The sequence below is a fragment of the Macrotis lagotis genome, chromosome 7 (genome assembly GCF_037893015.1).
Source record: "Macrotis lagotis isolate mMagLag1 chromosome 7, bilby.v1.9.chrom.fasta, whole genome shotgun sequence".
NCBI classification, from domain to species: domain Eukaryota; kingdom Metazoa; phylum Chordata; class Mammalia; order Peramelemorphia; family Peramelidae; genus Macrotis; species Macrotis lagotis.
Window position 1 is genome coordinate 47,346,374 of NC_133664.1, and position 11,990 is coordinate 47,358,363.

The window sequence follows — 11,990 nt, forward strand, 5'->3', positions numbered from 1 at the left end:
TGCTCCTTTCCATAGACTCAACACCATCTTAGTTCAAAACTTTATCACCTTTCCCATGTACTATTATAGTAACATTACAATTATTATTACTTCTGTCTTTGACACAGATTTCTCCTCACTTGAACTCATCCTTCACACAGCTGCCAAAGTGAGTTTCCCAAGGCATAGATCTGACCATGTCACTCCCTTACTCTGGTCCTTTTCACACATTATTCCCCTTCATGTACACTATGGTCCAGTCAAACTGGCCTTTCAGTTCATCACACATAACACCCAACCTCCCCCTCCATGTCTGAATCTATTTATGCTGCAAGAACTCTCCTCACTTCTGCTACTTGGAATTCCTAGTTTCCCATAGGACTCCACTCAAACACCACTTTCTTCTGCTAATCCACCCTCCAACTCCCAAAGCAGCTGATGGGGATCTTCTCTCAAAATCCCCTTATATCTATTTTGTTTCATTCAGGACTGTCTCCAGTCATCCTGATCATATCTGGTCATTGAATCCAGATGGCTTTGGAGGACAAAGAGAGACTGGTGACTTAGCACAGTACCCCCTCATGCAAATATAATTCACATTCATTCATGGCATCACCTCCCTGATGTCATGGTCTTCTTTGAGAAACAAAGAACAAACATCATCATCATCATCATCATCATCATCATCATCATCATCATCATCATATCTATTTTGTTTCTAAGTAGAGATTATACATCATGTCTCCCCCAACTAGAATGCAAGCTCCTGGAAGACAGGAACTGTTACATTTTAGACTCTTCCCCCCATAAATATGTGCTGATTGATGGATTGGTTGGTTGAGAATTCAGGGTCATCTCCCTGCTTCATCAGGCATGAGAGGAAACTTTGGTGGAGATAGTGAAGGAAAAAAACAAACCCCAGCATTTGGTTAACAACATTGTTTTCCCTTTCTTTTCCATATCATTAAATGAGGGTTTATGCTTTGGGGAGCTAAATTATAATTGCCTCACCTGAAAAAAATTATCAAAGAAGCAGTAAAATAACAAAAGATGTAAGAGTCGTTTCTGAGCTCATCTGCTGGGTCTTTGATTCTCAATGGATTTATAATCACTTCCTTCTAGCTATCTAAAAAGAACAGCTGCTTTCAAAATAACTTGTCTAAAAGAGTCAATACTTGTAGTTGTTCATTCTTGTTTTCAGAAAGGAGCAATGACTTAATGTGATGTCTTAGCTTTCACATAAATTGGATTTAATGAGGAAGAACAACACAAAGTCATCAACCTCTCTTTCTCTTCCAGAGTCATCAAAGTGTTCAGTGGTTGGACAAAAGTCAAGGCAAGTGGCAATGACTGGGCATGCAGTGGATGACCTTGTCTTTTTAGATGTCTGACCAAGTCCTCCGCAGTGCTTGCTTCAGTTGTCTTCAAGTGAGAGTATGATTGGTATGGCTCTAAACTACTACATTAATTTAGGTAGAGCTGTCATTTTTATTATATTGGCATGGTCCAAATGTGAACAATTAATCTTTCTAATTATTTAAGTCTGCCTTTACTACTTTTTTTTATTAAAATAAAGAAATGAACATTTGCTACTCACAAAAATTCCCAGTTCTCCTCTCTATGCAAATCTGGTATTCTTTGAATCTTGTTGCTCATACCCAGACATTTGGCAATGATTCAGTAACAATGGGTGGGTAGAGAGGGAGGGCACCTGACCTGGAGAAAAAATACTTTTAACAATCTTGGGTGAGAAACCTTAAAATAGTAACTAGAGATAGTTTTTTTTTAAAAAGCTAGACTTTCTTCACAATTACTCTGCTTTGCATTGAAAAAAAGAGGTAGCAGGAATCAATTGTCCAGGGGAGAATTCATGTTATTTCTAGATCCAGTTTTCAATTCTCTATATTTTGCTTGCAAAATATCCTTTTCTTCCATTCTTTCTCTCTTTCTCTCACCCTTCAATGGAAATATTATACATATATATTAAAGATATGCATATGATGTGGGAATATATTGTATGGGTCTATAAAATGAATATATCCATTTTCCAGTCACTTTCTGTGATTGCCCTAACTGCTCTCTTATTTGCTCAGATCATTCCCAAAGAATCCTCATACTTGAAATATTGGGGACTCTGGGTATTCTGTGAGTTCTCCTGAAGAGAATGAGACCTACTGTGATTCACTTTATTTTCTTCATCCAACAGGCGTTCAGAACTGGTCTCTTTGTTCCACTGGAAACCTACATCCCGACTGAACAGCGCCATTAAAGTTTTCAGCAAAAATTCAAGTTTGCCACATTTTTTTTGGAATCCTTTATATGTTTTTCAAGCTGTTAACCCAAGGCAACTGGGCTTTACTGTTGGAAAAGTGAAGGTCCTGGATTTCCACATGACCCACCCACTTCTTACTGCAACCAGCCGGGAGGACATTTCCTTTTGATCCACAATTAAAAAATGAAAGAGGTGCTAGGTCTGAAATTTTAAAAGATTCCTCCCAATTTAAATTCTGAAAGAAACACATGCTTGTTGCTCTCCAAGAACAAAAAGAATGATGGAGTTCGGGGTGGGGAAAGAAATCTTAACTGATAATATGTTCTGACATCCTATTTGTCAGAACAACTTAGCATCTGCAAAATACAATTGGACTAGATGAATGTTGGGCTAGCAAGAAGGTATGTTAGGGAGCCAGAATATGAAGAGGAGACCTCCCTCTAGGCACTTACTATGGGAGAAGGTAAACCACTCTATAAGGATCAGAATTTAAAGACTTTAAAAAATTATTATTCATGCAGCTTTGTCCTGGAGTGGTTTACATTATTCATTTAGTGAAATGATAGTGTGGGTATCCTAAAAATCTTGTTCAGTTTGAGTATGAAAACCTCACACAAAGATTTTTGGGATACTCCAGATAAAGCAAATATAGTCCCATTTGCTCAAGTCTGGGTTTTCTTTTGATCTTGTAAGGTTGTGGAAGTTGAGTACAATGTTGAAAAAAAGATAGAGCCAAAGGGCACCTATTAAGATATAAAGTTGACAATTGCTTCCTAGATTTCACTAGAGGTAGATATGAACCTTGGAATTGAGAAGATCTAACTTGAATTCTGTTTCAAATATTTACAAGCTATGTCACCATGAAGATATTCATTAATCTCTGTGAACCTCAGTGTCCTCATCCATAAAATGGGAATGATAGTGGCACCTACCTCATTTGTTAAGAAGACCAAATGATATAAACACTAGCTATTTGAGTGACAGGGATGCAGTATACATCACATGTTTTACTTCTTTTACCCTCCACTATTGTGGGGTGAATGAATGAAATAAAGCACTTGTTGATTTGTTACATTAGATTGGGGTTTCCAGTTTAAAAAAAAACTGTATAGTGCCTGGCCAATAGGAAGCACTTTACAAATGTTTTTCAATTGATTGATTAATATTCTGAACTGAAGGCTTTCCCTACCTCCCTTGATTCTAGCATTTTGCATGTTTCTGGGTTGCCACAGCCAGGGTGAGTGGCATTTGTCTTTTGACTAAATCTACTCTATCCATAGGCTTGTGGCACCATAGATTGCCCTAGAGAAATCTTGGACTATGTAGTTATCAGTCTCCTATTGCCATACCTTCTAGTTGGACCACGGATCACTTAGAGATTAGAGAATGACAAGATGTTAACCAGAAATTATATTCTTTAAGAATTCTCCCAACCTCAAAACACTTCCTAATTCCCTACTCCCTCTTGGGAGTTGATATGAATGCATGGATAATGTAACAGAATGGTCTAGAGCAGACATTTTCTCCATTCTGTAGTCTACACTCATAATTGAATGCAACACTAGGTTTATGTTGGGAAGCTAGTGAAAATAAAAATATTTTCTTTCATCAATTGAGTGAAAATAATGCTTGTTCAACTTAGAAGCATAGATTTAGAGCTGGAAGGGATATTAAATAAAACAGGGAAAGAATTTATATCCAATCTAGTAGAATATACTCATTTACAAAAGAAGAAAATTAGAGAGGTAGGAACTTGCCCATGGTATCATGAGTAGTGAGTGTTAAGACTGGAATTCAAAATCAGATTATACATTCAAAGACCTTGAAACAGAGGTAAGAGGCTTAGTCCAACCCCCAAAGAAGGAAACTGAGGCCCAGGGAGAATGTCAGAAGCAAGATTTGAACCTTGGTCCCCAGACTCCCAAGTTAATGCTCTTTGTTCTGTATCACACTCCTTTAGCTTGGAATCTTTTTTTCCCCTTACATTATAGTTATTTCATAGAGTTGATGTGAGAATAAAAGGAGCATGAGACATTGCCAAATATAAAGTTCTCCATAACTGGAAAACATCTTGAACTGGGTCCCCAAAGATATGAAACACTGGGGGCTGCACTAGATGGAATCAAAGATTTCTTCCCAGTGCTAATATTCCAAGAAACCTATGAATCTATGTATCTATGTGTTCAATGGGCTTAGGTTAAAAACTTATCTTCCAATTCTTGTTTATTCACACCTCATATGTAATAAATGTGCTCCTGAATTTCCCTTCATCAAATTTCTTTGAACAAAGTGATCTTTTCCAGTTGACTTCCATTCTTATAATTTCAGAGACAGGATTCTCTTATTTCTGACTGATTTTTATAGTAAAGATCCCTTAACACTTTTCAAAATTTTCTTTTCTTCTAATTCATCTCCTCTACCACTATCCCCATTCCTGATCTATTCATAATTAGATGCCCAAACCTGACCTACTATTCATAGAAATATGTAGCAAGGAAGAAGATGGTTCTTTGAGGTAAATTATTATCTGAATTTATACATAAATATTTGGTACCTGTATATTTTTCTATGGAGAGGAGGAAAGAAGAAATGAAAGAATAAAAAGAAAGGAAGAAACAAAGAGCAAAAGAAAGAAATGGAAAGGAAGAAGGAAAGGAAGAAGAGAAAGAAAGAAAAGAAAAAAAGAAAAAGAAAGAATAAAAGAAAGAAATGGAAAGAAGGAAGGAAAGGAAGAAAGAAAAATGAAAGAAAGAAGAAAAAGGAAAAATGTACTACTGGCTGGAGGTCAGTGGAAGAGGCAGTTTGTTTTTGGGTGTGGCATAACTAAATGGTCTGCTCAATGAAATTTTTCCTTCAGTTTTCACAAGTGAGAGGATTTGTATGTTTTTTACCCAGATCTAGATTTTTGGGGGTAGGAGGAGACATATTTTCATACCATATAATATCTTAGGATCCACAGATGCAAATTACATTGTAAACTTTATTTTTTTAATTTGGAGATTTAAAAAGAAAATTTTTTACTTCTTTTCAATACAAGCCTTATTTTGCATTTTTGCAAAAGATGTTAAGTGAAAAAAGACTTGCATGCCAACTCAAAACACTACAACTAACAACAGATCACTAACAAACATCTCTGATCAGCACAGATATGTTCCCTTAGCTTCTCTCTGTCTGAGGATATGGAGAAAGAAATGAAAAGACATTCAATCTTCCCCAAGAGCTAACTTCTCAGATCCACCACACTGGCACTTGAGATGAGGAAGCAGTGAAAATTTTAATAATAATAAGCATAATAATTTTCCTTTCTTGGTTTCCTTTCCCCTTTTACTACAATGCTTCTTTTTGTTTCCTTCTGGCAGAAAGGTTATTAAAACACACTTACAAATGTAGACATACTCATACAGAATCATTGCAAAGCCTCTGAATCAAATTCAGACATTCCCTTTACTTTATCCATGAAGTTTCTGTTGAGCCAAAGTTAATGAGGAACCAATTTCCCTCCCAAGCTGTGAGAATTGATCTGCCCAATAATTTCTCCTTATCTCAGTTTAGCTTAATACCACCCCCCAAAGGGTGTTTGTTAAATAAATTGATACATTCAAATCTCCTGATTTAAAAAGAATATTTTTTCTTAAAAAATCAAATCATTCCTTTGAACACAAAACCCAATGTGAAGCAACCATCCATACCTGGATCTGAAAAGTTTTAGGGCTAGAGGGATAGGAATAAGGGGGTCTGCAGTTGGAAAAAGCAGTGAAAATACCAACTCTGCCACTTCCTAGCTTGGGAAAGTGACCTCTTGTCTCTGAACCTCAGTTTCTTCATCTAAAATGAGGAGGATGGACGAGTTTTAAAGTTAATGATCTCTGGCTTCTGGAGGATCCTTCATTTTTTTTTTTTTTGGTTTGTTTTAAAGGGAAAAGTCTTGAACTTGAAAAGAAAGGGAGAAGAAAGTTGTCTGAGCAGGAGGGAAAAGGGTCATAGTTCCCTTCTATCCAGGTCACAGTCCCTATCGGGAAAGCCTGAGTGGAGGAGCCAGACAGGGCACCCCCAGGAGCTCTGGGTCTGTGGGGACCTTGGGCAGCAGCTCGGGGGGGGGGGGGCAGGCTTCTTCCATTGCTCTGGGTTTCCCCAGACCTTCAGCTCAGACACACAGAGAGCCCAGGGTCTGGCAGGAAGGTGACTTTGACTCTCTGGGTGGGCAGGGGTGGGGATGCAGGGAAGGAAGGCTGCTTCCTAAAAGGAAAACAAAGTCCCCCGGGTTATTGTCCTGAGAACGGAGGGGTGCACCCGGCTGAAGCCCCTCTTCATTTCTCCATCCCTAGTCTAGCTCGGCAGGGCAGTCCTTCAGGGTCCTCAGCATCACTAGAATTCTTTCTCCTTGATACAAAGTATCAGCCTCTCGTGGCAGGGGAGGCCGCCAGGGAGGGGGTCACCGGCGCCCGCCCAGAGTGGCACCCAGGGGAGGAGAGCAGACCCCCCGCCCATTCCCCTACTCACCGTCAGCCGTCACGGACGGGCACCCGAGGGTCAGCAGCAGCAGCAGCAGGGTGCCCCCGAGGCCACGGACCACGGTGGACGCCTGGGACCCCCAGCTGTCTCCAGCCGCCATGGTTCTGGTCCCCGAGAGGCTCTGGGCGCTCACTGGTGGGGAGGGGGCGCTCCTGTGGGTGTGGGGAGGCGTGAGGGAGAGTCGCCCCCCACGCCGGGTCTGCGATTGAGGAATCCCCCGAGCGCTCTTCTTCTCAGGATGAAAACGGGGAGATGGGGGGGGCGTGGTAAAAAAGAGGCAGAAGGACAGGATTGGGGGGCGTGGGGTGAGATAGAAGAAAAGGGGGAGATGGCTCGCTGCGGTCCGCGGGGAAGCCGGAGGAGAGAGAGGCTGAGGTGTGGCAAAGACTCGGGGAGGGTGGGGGGCTGAGGCCGATGGGGGGGCTGGGGAGACGCCTCTATCCAGTCCTTGCCTTGCTGGGGGGTGGGCTGGGCTGGGCTGGGGGGCTGCTGTGCACCTGGAGGGTTGGTGTGAAAAGTCACATCGCCCAGCCACACTGCAGCTCTCTGGACTCACCAAGCCAGGGCACGGGGGCGACGGAGGGGGGACCCAAGGAGGGAGGAGGAGGAGGATGGAAGAAGGAGGAGGAGGAGGAGGAGGAGGAGGAGGAGGAGGAGGAGGAGGAGGAGGAGGAGGAGGAGGATGGAAGGAGGAGGAGGAGGAGGAGGATGGAAGGAGGAGGAGGAGGATGGAAGGAGGAGGAGGAGGAGGAGGAGGAGGAGGAGGAGGATGGATGGAAGGAGGAGTGGAGGGGGCTAAGAGGCCAGGAGCTGACTGGGGAGGCAGGAATCTCCATGTGCTTCTAGCCGGGAGAACACACCAACCGACAGGAGACTTTCCAAGGCTCTCACTCCTGGTGCCATGGGCATTCTTCATATATTATGGATTTGGAGAAGCAATGGACCCTTTCAGGGGGAATCTTGTCTAACCTCACCCTCCTTTTTATACCTAAGGACGCTGACTCTTAGGGGGGTGAATTAAATGACCCAAGATTATTCAGGGAGGAAGTAACTGAGGCAGGACTTGAACCCAAGCCCTAGGAGGAATCCAGCCTCACTTGGCAGTGTACCATTTTGTCTCTCTCTACTATCACTGCAGACCTGAAGGTTTTATACCAAAGCGTTGTCCATGTTTTCTCTCTCATGTCTATCACATGACCAGCCCACTTCCTTTTCTGATTACATACAGGCTTGATCATTCTTTTTTCTCTGCCTCTCTTCTCTGCTATACCTGCAGCTTGCTTACACCCATTTATGCCTTTTCCCCTTTCCTTAGGGGTTTATTACCTTAGGGCATTTGAATTCTGGGGTTCTAGCTATGGTAACCTTACAAAATCATGAATGAAAAATAGCCTTTGGGAGCAGCTGGCGGTCTGGAATGATGAACATAACGGGCCAAGGACACAGCTGGATTTGGGACATCACATCAAAGTGACACAAGAACTTTATTTAGAAACAAATTTCCTCTGGATGGCCTTTGTATTCACAGAAATTTAGATATCACCAAATCATATCATCTAGCTGTATCTAATAGAATTTTGTTTGAAAACATTCATATGAAATAACTGATAAGAGTAGTATGTTTCTATTTTCCAGTTGACTTTTTTATTTTTGGTTTTTGCAAGGCAATGGGGTTAAGTGACTTGCCCAAGGCCACACAGCTAGATAATCCAGTTGACTTTAAATCAATTGTCCCAGATTCAAATCTCAGATTGACTGTTTACTTTTGAACTTGAATAAGTCACTCAATTTATCTAAGGCTCGTTTCTGTATAAAATGAGGAAGTTGGAGTAGATGTCTCTAAGGTTTTTGACACCTAGGTCTATGATGCTATAAATTACTATCCAGTGAAACACCCACTGGCCTAGGTCAAGAAAAGGCTATTAAATGTTGAGCCATGATATATACATATATATATATATATATATATATATATATATATATATATATATATCAACAAGACATTAAACAAATGCTCTCATCTATTCTCTTTATATAAAAGATGGAGAAATCTAGATTAGTAATGGATTGGATTCCAAGATGGAAGGAGGTCTTCATTAGAGTACCTCAGCAACGGGGATGAAAATGAGGATGACAATCCACATTCCTGTAATGCTTTCCTCGAAATAATCTCATAAATTAGGTGATCAAGAAGGTCAAAGATAAATGAATAAATCAAAGAAAACAATTTTGTTGATGGAAGAACTTCCTCTACCCAAGCATCTGCAATATCTTCTATAATTTCATAGATCTTTGACAGTTATCTGAGATTCAAAGCAGACATCTGACTTGCCCATGTAAGCAAAGCTAGCCAATATGCCATGAAGGATTTGAATTAATTTCTTCTTGACTACAAGAGATGGGGCAGTAAATAGAATGCCACACTTGAATTAAGGAAGATTCACCTTCCTGAATTCAAATCCAACCTTAGAAACTGATTGACCATGGGACACTGGGCAAGCCATTTAACCCTGTTTGCTCCAGTTTCCTCCATCTACAAAATGAGATGGAGAAGGAAATGGCAAACCACTCCAATATCTTTGCCAAGAAAACCTCAAATAAGGTCATGAATAGTCAAACACAGTTGAATGACAACAACAAAATAGTATTTTTTTTAACAAGTGGGTCTCCTTAGTTCAACTAAAATAAAAGTGCAGAATTTGCTCATGGACTTGATCCCACTATTGATCTGCTAATTGTCATAGATCAGCACGAGGACTCGTAATTTATTTCTCTTCCAACCCTCCACTGTCTTGGGGGGGGGGGGGCTTCAGACAAAGTGGTACACTGCCAAGTGGGGCTGGATTCCTCCTAGGGCTTGGGTTCAAATCTGGTCCCAATTACTTCCTCCCTGAATAATCTTGGGTCATTTAATTCACCCCCTAAGAGTCAGTTTCCTTAGCCATAAAAAAGAGGGTGAGTAATCATTTTTGGCAATCTGATGTCCCACCCTCCAAGAATTGTCATTTTAATGCCAAACAGTTTAACTGTAAAATTGGCAGAACCCACAGTAGGTCAGAATTAAGATATCCACCAGCCTTAACCTCCCTGGGAGTTGATGTGCCATTTCCATGTGCCACCAGACTTAGTTCTAGCTTCCTTTTGCCCTTAATTTAGGTAGTTCTTATGTTTCCACTTTAGAGTTGAGGAAATAGAGGCACTGAGAAATAAAGTGACTTGTACATATAGTATTTATCTGGAACAGAATTTGAATCCAGATCTCTTTATTGAGTGAAATACTCTACAATACATAATGATAGCTCCATCCTTGACCCTACTCTTTTAGATACCAGATGAAGGGAGTATTTAATTTGCAGGTCTCACGAAACAGGAGAGACAGCTACTATTTGGGGTGACAAAATTGGGGTCGACACCTTTTCGTTAGGTTTTTGCAAGGCAAATGGGGTTAAGTGGCTTGCCCAAGGCCACACAGCTAGGTAATTATTAAGTGTTTGAGACCGGATTTGAACCTAGGTACTCCTGACTCCAGGGCCAGTTCTTTATCCACTGCGCCACCTAGCCACCCCTGTCCACACCTTTTCTCAGTCAAACTTAATGAAAAAAATTGCCTACTAGCTGCCTCCATTTCAACTCTTTCCTCTTAACCCTTAGAAGACTAGTTTTTAGTCCTAATACTTAACTGAACTCTCTCTTGAAAATTACCAGGGATCTCTTAATTGCCAAATCTTATCTCTTTTCTCCTCAGGCCTAATTCTCCTCCTCATTCTTCTTGCTATAATCAGGTTTAAGTGACTTACCCAGGGTCACACAGTGCCAGAGGCCAGATTTGAATTCTGGGCCTCCTAACTCCATGCCTGGTGGTCCAGCCATTGCATCACTTAACTTTCCCAGGCCCAATATTTACTTTGATCTCTGTTGCACTTGACCTTCTCCTGGATACTGTTTCCTCTCTGGATTTTTATGATGTTTCTCTTCGAGTTTGTCTCCTTCCCATTTGACTTCTCAATGTCCTTTGCTGTCTCATCATCCATGTCATACCTCCTGACTGTTGGTGTTCCCTAAGATTGTATCTTGGGCCCTCTTTTGTTCTCCATCTATATTCTTTCTCACATGAATTTAAATATAATCTTGCTTGATCCTGAATCACCTGGATCACCAGTTTCCTATTGGACATTTCAAAATCAGTGTCCTGGACACATCATTTTTTTTTAGGTTCGTTTTTGTTGTTGCTGTTGTTGTTGGCAAGGCAATGGGGTTAAGTGGCTTGCCCAAGGCCACACAGCTAGGTCATTATTGTCTGAGGCTGGATTTGAACTCAGGTACTCCTGACTCTAGGGCCTGTGCTCTATCCACCTAGCCACTCCCACCTGGACACATCTTAAAGGCAACATGTCCAAAGCAGAACTAATTATCTTTCTTCCTATGAGATGGAGAAGGAAACACCCCATTTCAAACTTCCCTATTTTTATCCAAAGCATCACAATCCATCCAGTGAAGCAGCTATCCAATCAGTTGTCAAATCTTGCCATTTCTACCTTCATTTTTCTTTCATTGCTTTCCTCTTCACTAAACTACCACCCTACTTAGCTGAGGCTCTCATCACCTCTAGCCTAGATTATTGGAAGTTTCCTAATTAGTCTCCTGACCTCAAGTCTCTCATTGACTGTAGTCAATGTTTCTCAATGGACTGTAGCCCATTCTATACTCTGCTGCCAAAATGATTTTCCTTAAGCGCAAGAACATATGATTCCTCTATTGAAACAACTCCTGTGGTTTCCTATTATTTCCCGATTAAAATATAAACCCTTTAATTTAACTTTTAAAACCCTTCACAACCTGACCCCAAGCTACCTTACTAGATTTATTGGAATTGTTCTCTTTCTCAAATATGGAGATCTAGCCAGACTAGTCTCTCTGTTTTTTACTTATGGCACTCCCTCCAGTCTGGGTCTCTTTGCATTTTTGCTATTGAGGCATTTCAATTACATATGACTCTTCCTTACCCTATTTGGGGTTTTCTTGGCAAAGATACTGGAGAGGCTTATCATTTCCTTCTCCAGCCCATTTTACAGATTAGGAAATTGAGGCAAACAATGTTAAGTGACTTGCCCAGAGTCACACAGCTAGTAACTGTCTGAGACTGGAACTGTTCTCAGGTCCTCTTGACTGTAGGGTCAGGGCCCAATGCTTGGAATTCAGATTCTCTTGATCTCCATCTCATATAGTT

At 41.0% G+C, this 11,990-nt stretch overlaps 1 protein-coding gene across 1 annotated transcript in view; it reads right to left on the reverse strand.

The window, feature by feature from the left end:
- Positions 1-6,863, reverse strand: part of SUSD5 (sushi domain containing 5) — a 98,303-nt gene extending 91,440 nt beyond the window's left edge. The window contains exon 1 of the mRNA XM_074195063.1: positions 6,752-6,863. Within this exon, the coding sequence (XP_074051164.1) occupies positions 6,752-6,863 (112 nt within the window). The remainder of the gene's footprint in view (positions 1-6,751) is intronic.
- Between the last annotated feature and the right edge of the window lie 5,127 nt (positions 6,864-11,990).